Genomic DNA, 9,820 nt, shown 5'->3' on the forward strand with positions numbered 1-9,820 from the left:
CGTTGTTAACTATTATACTTGCATTTCCTACACACCTAGCCCAATAACGAGCCCATCGTAGTTCTTACTATAAGGTTCCGTTACAGCTGCTCCTAGGGATTATTTATATTAAGACCTTTAAGTATAGAGATTAACTTTAACGCGTACGGCACCTCCTTACCCTTCTTATTAAATGTATAACTATAAACCACTTAAATATGCTTTATAATATTAGAGTTTCCTTTATAGGTGTTTTAGGAGTGGGCCTTAATACTATACTTATAATGACACTCCTTATAGAGCCACTATTGGTCGCTAGTCTTATGGTTCTCTATTAGTACGCCTAGCCGCCAAATTAGGGAGGAAAGCTTGCTATTACCTTTAGAGATTGGGATAATATAGCTAGGTAATCTATTCTAGTCGACCCAGGACTAATTAAACTAACTCTTATCTTTAGGAGGAGCCTTGCTAGCGCGCGCTTTAGTAAACTAATCAGCGCTAAACGTATTAGACGTTGGAGCTGTTATAAGAGTTAAGATCTTAGGTATATTGGGATCAGGCGTTGGCGTTATTTAAATTATAGTAGATTAATCGGGCTCGGTTATATTAGAGACTTAATCTTCTGGCCTTACTACTATATCCGATAAGTTAGGAGACCAGGTAGTACGGCGGTAAGGCTACTAGGTAGGGCTATCTCGTGGCTAGAGGTATGGAGGTACGTTCGAGGGAGGTAGTGGTAGTAGAGGTGGTAAAGGTGGTTTGGCAACAGCCTTCTTCTTTTTTAGCTTTAGAGGTATAGTTAATAGTAATAATAAGAATAAGAGGTAAGAGACTTTATTATTTTTACTACTATCTTACTAGCTTACCCCTTTTACGCCATCTAATAGTTAGTGCAGTAATTAATGCATTACGGCGTTGCCTTAATAACGCCACAAATGGATAACTATTGGATCTAGATCTATATCCACGCCACTAATGGATTAAGCGTGGATTAGTGGATTAATAGATCCCGATCCAATCTCGATCCATCCATCTCTTACACTGCGTTTATCTAACCATATATAGAAATCTTTCCACTTATTATTATGCCTTTGCCTATACTACTTTTAGTACAGCTGCTAGAGTATATATAGCTTGTCCGTAAGGAAGTATCTTCTTATTACTACATTATAACAGCTCTTAGTATGTTATTCCTTAAACCTAGTAGGAATTTCTAAGTCCTCTTTATTTTCCAGTTCGGTAAGCTACTTAGCTCTTAGTATACCTACTCTCGGCCTATTAGTAATCCTTTATACTAGTGCTCTATTCTTTATATATCCTAATATACTAGATCTCTTATCTAGTTTCTGTTCTTGCTATATAATAATTCTTTACCTAAATTCTTCTATAGTTTCCTTTGGTTTGCGTCTTACACTTTAATCCTTAAAGTCTTCTTACTTCTTAATCTTAGTATTAACTTTTTAATCTTTAGTCTAAATACTGCGTTCTACTAGTAAGTCCTCTAGGTTTATATATCTGTTTCCTAGTCTAGTTACTATTTATATTACAGATTCTCTAATCTATAAAGAAGCTCCTTACTTTTTACCTATAGGTATCCTAATTTATACTCCGAATTCTTAGTCCCTTAGATTCTTTAATCCCGAGCTTACTTCTAACTTAAGCTTAGCTCTAGCCTTAGTCCAACTAGGCTTACTTAGTATTCTCATCTTATCTTAAGAGTCTTAAATCTTACTTATCTTGTCTTAAGAATCTTATATCTATAGGAAACTTCGTCCTAAGTTTATTTGTATATCTTTAAACTAAGCTACTACTCTACTCTATCGGTTTTCGTCTATTGTGGGTCCTTAAGCTTACCTCATCTCATCTTAAGAATCTTAAGCCTTTGGCTTCTTGCCTTTATTAAGTGCTAAAGTAGCTCGCTATCCTACTTCTTTTGCGTCTTATAAAGCGATAGACATCGTATCTAGTAGGGTCTTAATTCCTACTAATATTCCCTATTCTGTAGTAGAATTATCCTCTGCCTTTAGTGTAATATCTCTAATAGCTATGTATTCCTAATAAACCGCTCTTATTACCTTATCGTCACAGAATGTTTCGCCTGCGTTAAATTTATTATCCTTAATATCCGATTTATAAACTGGTTCGTTAGTACCTCTATATCCTATAGGTGCTAGCTCCTATAGCTAGTAGCTTACGCCGTACTTGGCGTCCTTATAAATTCGGTATATATTATTATAATAAAACGCAAAACTCTTAATTAAATACTCTTTTGTTCCTCATAGTATATTATTATCCCTCTATATATATATATTGTCTGCTATTAGTCTAGTTCCCTTTATTATATAGTAACTCTAACTATCTTTATAATCCCTTACGAAGTAACCCTATTTTCCGCAATTTATATAAGCTCCCTCTCTAAACTATTACTTTTGCTATAGAGTCTACCTAAACGTCTTCTACTACTAAGATCCTTAGTTTAGCCTCTGCTCCTTAGTCCTATAATTACTAGATCCTTAACCTCTAGGTTTTTACGGTTTCTTACTCCATCTCTTATAGGCTTCTTTAGTACCACTTAGGTCTATTAACTCTACGCCATACCATAGTTTCTAACTTAGCTTTAGTTATTGCGTACTCTGCGTCTTATATAACTATAGAACTTTATCCTAACCTCTCTTAGTCTGTTCCCTTTAGTAGATCCTATTATTAATCCTTATCGCTTAATCTATTAATTCCCTTAGGGTGTCCGCATCTTCTATTAGGATAATTACGTCCTAGACTTTAGCCTTAAGTCCTTACTTATACTGTGCTATAAGCGCCCTATTATTTTACTCTACTTATATCGCTAACGTCTGGAACTACGTTATATACTTAATTACTAAGGTTTACTATACAATGTCTTAGAGTTTTCTTTCCGCCGTAGTTACTGCCTCTAGGTCTCTAAATATTTGCGTAAGTCACTCTATAAATCCATTCTAGCTTAAGAACATAAACCGTACCTCTTAGTTTATAGTTGTTATTTCGTTTACCTAGATCTCTATAAGGTAAGGCTCAAACTATTTAAGTGCTCTTCCTGTTAAAAACAATCCTGCATATACTATTTAATCCATAGGTATTACCAGCTTTGCTCCCTCCTATACTACCTTAAAGTGCATCTATATAAGGAATCCTTTAAGCTTTGATCTCTCTCCTAAATACCTTTTAATCGATAGTAACTTAACCTTTACTGCGCCTATCCCGTTAATCCTATTTTCCAACGTTGCATTATTTTCTATTAACTGGTCGACTATTTCTTGTAACTGTCCGACCGTCATAGGTTGCTATAAGTTAGTGTCTACTATACTAGTGTCGTTACCTAACCTCGAAGTAGTTGCCGCCGTTAATAGCGTTATAGTAGCTGCTTTTAGTGGCATATTGTTTAACTCTCTATATTTAATACTATAACTAGGTAGTAATTATATAACGGAACCTTATAGCAAGAACTACGGTGGGTCCTATTATTGGGCTAGGTGTATAGGAAATGTAAGTATAAAGTCAACAACGTAATAATAACTAGTGGAGTGGTTGCCTAATAGATTAACTCTAATTATATTCTAAAAATCACTATAAGGAAGGAACTATCTAGGTAGGGACTAAGGGTCCTTAAATACACAACCGTACTCCTATAAAATCCTTCTTATACATAATATACGTCTTATACATAAGGTATATAAGTTCCTCTTATTTCTCCCGTTTAATACGTAGCATATTATATAACCTTAGTTACTATTCCTTATTACATAGTTCTATCGGCTCCATCCTAGACCGTGCCTAAATTAACTAACTAGCTTCTTCCGTCTCTTTCCCAAGTAGATATAGCATTGTACTTAAAGCGTCCGTAATACTTAGGACGAAGTTTCCTAAAAATATAAGACTCTTAAGATAAGATAAGTAAGATTTAAGACTTTTAAGACGAGATAAGAACACTAGTAAAGCCTAGTTAGACTAAGGCTAGAGCTAAGCTTAAGATAAAAGTAAGCTTAGGATTAAAAATCTTATAAAACTAAGATTTTAGCAACAGAATAAGGACTATTAAAGAAACTGTAAGTAAGACTTAGTAATAGGATTGAAATATTAATACCAAGATTAAGAAGTAAGAAGACTTTAAGGATTTAAGCGTAAGGCGCAAACCAAAAGAAACTATAGAAGAATTTAGGTAAAGAATTATTGTATAGTAAGAATAGAAACTAGATAAGAGATCTAGTATAGTAGGACGTACTAGGGACAGAGCGCTAGTATAAAAAATCACTAATAGGCCTAGAGCAGGCATATTAAGAGCTAAGTGGCTTACTAAACTAGAAGATAAAGAGGATTTAGGGATCTTTACTAGGTTTAAAGAATGATATATAAAGGGCTATTATAACGTAGTAATAAGAAGATACTTTCTTACGAACAAGCCGTATATACTTTAACAGCTATACTAAAAGTAGTATAGGCAGCGATATAATGATAAGTGGAAAGATTTTTATATATAGTTAGATAAAAGAGTTATTTAAGACTACCCTATTATAGAGAAGGCCATAACTTATATTAAAGGAGCCTTAATTATAATATTAAAGGATCTAAAGGAATAATTAAAGGACTAAAGAAGCGAGAGGCGTATCTTAATACCCGTAAATAAAGTTATAACATTTAGATTAGTATAATAAAGGTTTAAACTTAAAGATAAAGACGAGTTAAGAGTTAACCTAAAGCACCTAGTATACTATACGCTATTATAGATTGTATATATAGACGATATATGTAAAATACACAAGAATCTAAAGGAAAAAAAAAATCGGAAATACCTTATAAGGATATATTAGGCGCTAGATAAGCAATAGTATAGAAATGCTAAGTATATACACAGCTGGCATCTAATAGAAGTTTAGGAGTTAGGAGACTTAATACTTAGACGGATAATAGTGGTGGGAATGCCTAGAGAATATATATCTATAGTATATTAAAGATAAAAAGCAAACTAGGCATTAGCTAAAGAGTAAGCTAAGTATATAAGGATTAAGTAGCTAATAGTTAGGAAAAGTAGAGGCCTATAGGACTAAAGGGAGCTAGTGGTAGAGCCTTAGACCCTTAAAGGAATTTAAGGACAATACCTAAATTTACGCGTTAAATAGTAAGATTAGTAGTTTAAAGTACTAATAGATAGTAGAGTAATATAGAACCACATTTTACTAGTAGTAGTTAAGAGAATAGGATTATCTTATAGATAAAAGGAATAATCTTACCTATTAGTTATAATTTTAGTAACGCTAATATGGTATCCCTTTTTATATCTTAAACCTAGAGTCCTATAATATAATCCTTAGCTAAAAATAAATGTCGTATTTTAATATTTGGCTAAATATATAATAAAGATAATTTATCTAGCCGAAGGATAGACTAAAAGTATCCTCCTTTATTAGGGAAATCCACACTAATTATAAGACACTAGCTATAAAAGCTAACCCTACCTACTAATAGGACGTCCGGGCCTATAACTTAGCCTTTATTTAAGAAAACGCCCGCTATAAAGCTAGAAAGAACTCTATACCAATAAAAATAATCTCCTAAAGTATTACGTTTAAAAAGGACTCTATATATAATAGTAGGATAAATAGTAATATAGACGACGTCTAAATTATATAAATTTAACTGGTATAGAAAAGAACGTATTAACAGAATATAAGGGATAACCTTTAAAAGATATAATAGGAGCTAAAAAAAGTAATAATAACGCTAGTACCCTAAAAGCCCCTAAAGTTATATACGCCCCTATTATTATATAACTCCTATATAGTAGATATTACCGTAATTAGCGCTATAGTGTTTTACTTTAATATATACCAGAAGGACAATAAGGTCTTTATAATAAGCCTATATAAGATTAACCAAATTATTAATAATAGGGAGAAAAAGCTAGCTAAGGAAACTAATAAGGAACTAGTTAAACGCCTTCTTTTTACTATTTATATAAATTATAAGGATATATTCTTAAAAACGGCCTTAAATAAGTTTCCCCTTTACTAGATATATTGTTACGGCACTAGCAGAACTTGGCAGAACTACGCACTGGCAAGTTACCACAGATTGCCGCATATTGCGGTCATGTGACGCGAAGATCGTATATAGCTTCGAGCGGCGCTCCCCTTCTTCTCCTTTCCTTTCTTTAGCTTTAGATTCTCGTTTATAGACAATCTAATTATATAGGCTTACGCGACCCTTTTACCGTGCTTATATCTTAATTAACTAAGTTACTAATATTATCTAAAGCTTACTCTACTCTTTCTTCCTAAGAAGGAACTTAAATATATTTATAAGAATATAAAATAGGACCCTAAGGATATTACTAGGACTATAAGGACAGGACCTAAAAGAAAAGAATAGAACCCTAAGGAAAGGACTTATAAGATACGCACAGACTAGAACCCCTAAAGAAATTACCTAGAATTACCTAATACCCCTACTACTATACCACAAACTATAGTAGCAGGTAAAGCAGCTGTAGGACCCTTAAATACTTCAGATAAAGAAATAATTAACGTTTTAACCCCCTAGGCGGAGCTTGCGGCTGCTAATATTAAAATTAAACGATTACGAGAGCTGCTTAAAGCTAGAGATACCCCTATATCTAATAATAAGTCATTATTAGACAACCAAAGACTTACTATAGTCCTTTAGGCCCTATTTTAGCCCCTTAGTAGATCTATTAAGGCCTATATAGCACCAAAGCGGTCAGTAAAGGTCGCGGACCCTCTACTACTTATAAACAGAACCAACCCTATATTTAATAATTGAAAGCTTTAATTACGGGATAAGCTTAAAGTTAATATAGACTACTTCCCTAACGCCTAAGCTAGAATAGCCTATGTTTTCGGCCGTACTAGCGGAGACGCCTAGACGTATTTACGCCCGCAATACATAGAAGACTTAATAAACCCCTTTATCTCTAAAGAAGAAATAATTAAATACTTATCTTCTATTTATAAAGACCCTTTTAAAGTATAAAACGCCCGCCTTAGCTATAAAAGCCTAAATATAAAAATAACGGAGACCTTTTTGGCCTTCTAAACCCACTTTTTATACCTGGCCAGATAGGCCTAGATCCCCTAAGAAGACCTACTGCTAGACCTCTTTAATAAGCTTACCCTAAACTTATAGCAGGCCGTATTACCAGCTTATACTACGGTATAGACGTTAAAGGAACTTATAGACTATTACCTAGCTATTAACTAAGGCCTCCGTTAAATTAAGGCACGCGCTAACTAGCTAAAAACTAGAAACCTTACAAACTAGGCCGCAAGTACTACGAGTACGGCCTATAGTACCCTAGTATAATTAGCAACTCCTACAGCTAACCTAGTAGCTAGCTGCGCAGCTACCCCTACTACGGGCCTAGTATACACCTAGCCTATATATAGCGACCCCTATATACAGGCCCTTAGTAATTAAGGAGCTTACTTCTCGTGTGGTTAAATAGGCTACCCTATAAGAAACTGCCTAATAAAGGTAAGGATAAATAAGGTCCTATTAATTTAGGAGGATAGTATAGAGCCGGAAAAAGAGGAACCCTAGAGAAAGACTCCTCTCTAGAGTTAAAAGGGATTAATATATTATATATCAATCTGGGTTAGCTAGTTAGTAGAAAAAGCTATACTATCCCTTATACTTTATTTCGCAATAGATATTAAGTTTTAATCTCTGCTTTAGCTAACTTAGGAGTAAATGCCTTTACCTTAATTAATACAAAGTACGCTGTAAAACTAGCTAATTTTTTAAATATACCCTTTAAAGAACTACCTAAACTAATCCCTATTCGCGGTTATAATGGATAAATAGGGCCACCTATTATAACTATCTTGCGGATCTACCTCCGCGTTAACAGATAAAGGTAGTATAATATCCCCTTTCTTATTACGGACTTAGGAAGCCATAATATAATCTTAAAAAGAAAATGGCTAGCCTATTTAGGCTTACAGCTTAAAGTACGGAGTAAACGGCTTATCTAGCCCAAAACTCTACCCCTAACCCCTTCCTTTATAAAAGAAATTAGCATTATAATAGAAAACCTTATATAGCCCTAGATTAATACCATTTACTAGGCTAATACTATACGCAGAGACTAGGCCTTTAAGAAGGATATATAGCTTAACCCGCAATAGATCTATATACTACACCGCCCTTAAACTACCTATATTATACTACCCGCACTAAAGACCTAGAAAGTTAGTAGTAACCTAGCTAAGTTCCCTATAGAGAACCCTATAAAGCTATAAAGGAAAGCTAGGGATATCGGACGCTACACTAAACTAATAGATAGGAAGGACAACTTACGGAAAATAGAACGTAAGCTAAGGAAGACTATAAACCCTATACCGCAAACCACAGCCTAATAAACGCCAAAGAAACCTACAGACCTCCCACTAGTTAATGTCTGCTATATTAGCGCTATAGGATTCTACTAAAACCTGGTTTAGCCTAATACTATTACCTTTATAACTAGCCTATACAAAATTAACCAAATAATTAAGGAAAAGAAAAGTAAGCTTAGTAGATAGGAAAGCGGGCTTACGGATAAAGAACTAGTAGAGTAAAAACTACCTAATTAATACCGGAAATTCAAGGATATATTCTCTAAGGCAGCGTCTAATATGCTTTTACCCTACTAACTATATAACTATAAGATTAAGATTAAGCAAGATAAGGAAAGCACCCTTAGCTTTAGCCCTCTCTACCTATAGTCTATTGCCAAATTATAGGCTATAAAGTAGTACCTTATTAATAACCTAAATAAGGGCTTTATTAAGCCTAGCTAAGCCCCTTTTAACTTACCTATTCTCTTTATTAAAAAGCTAAATAGAGGACTACGCTTCTATATTAACTACCGTAAGCTAAATAATATAACCCGTAAGGACCGCTACCCGCTGCCCTTACTTAATAAGACTTTTACCTAAATAAGTAGAGCTAAGGTTTTTATAAAGCTTGATATCCGCTAGGCTTTTTACCAAATTAGGATAGACCCTAGGTCTAAGGATTTTACTATATTTTAGACCTATTACGGGACGTATAAATATAAGGTACTTCCTTTTAGACTAACTAACGGACTAGCTACGTACTAGCGGTATATAAATAATGTACTCTTTAACTACCTTAATAACTTCTATACGGCCTATTTAGATAATATTATAATCTACTTAGAGAACGAACTAGAATATAAGGAGTATGTCTATAAAGTCCTATAACGGCTTCGCGAAGCTAGCCTCTAGGCCAATATTAAGAAGTTAAAATTTAGTGTTAAGCGTATAAAGTACCTAGGTTTTATTATTAGTATAGACGGAATTAAGGCTAACCTAGAGAAAATAACTGTAATTAACTAGTAGACGCCCCCATAGACCATAAAGGGGGTATAATTGTTTTTAGGTTTCTGTAACTTCTACTAATACTTTATTAAGAACTACAGCAGGATTACCCGGCCTCTTAACCGCCTTATTAAGAAAGACTAGCCCTTTTACTTTAACGCTATATATATGCAGGCCTTTAATAAGCTTAAAAAACAGCTAGTATCGGCCCTCCTACTTACCTACTTTAACCTAGAACGGCCCTTAATACTAGAAACTAATGCCTTAGATAGCGTAATAGCTAGTATTTTTTTCCCAGAAGCAACTAGATGGAGAATGGCACCCTATTATATACTATTTAAAGACTATAATAGATGCTAAACTAAACTACTATATCTATAATAAAGAAATGCTGGCTATTATCTTTAGCTTTTAGCACTAGCGTATACAGCTAGAGGGGACCCCTAAACCTATTAAAGTAGTATTAGATT

At 34.0% G+C, this 9,820-nt stretch overlaps 1 protein-coding gene across 1 annotated transcript; it reads left to right on the forward strand.

The window, feature by feature from the left end:
* Positions 1 to 9,116: 9,116 nt before the first annotated feature.
* K441DRAFT_477207 (uncharacterized protein) lies at positions 9,117 to 9,353 on the forward strand (the record flags this gene model as incomplete). Its single annotated transcript, XM_067641884.1, has 2 exons — positions 9,117 to 9,224; positions 9,258 to 9,353. Coding segments are annotated over 2 exons (204 nt in total), but the record flags the coding sequence as incomplete, so codon positions are not given.
* Between the last annotated feature and the right edge of the window lie 467 nt (positions 9,354 to 9,820).

The sequence above is a fragment of the Cenococcum geophilum genome (genome assembly GCF_001692895.1).
Source record: "Cenococcum geophilum 1.58 unplaced genomic scaffold K441scaffold_23, whole genome shotgun sequence".
Lineage (NCBI taxonomy): Eukaryota > Fungi > Ascomycota > Dothideomycetes > Gloniales > Gloniaceae > Cenococcum > Cenococcum geophilum.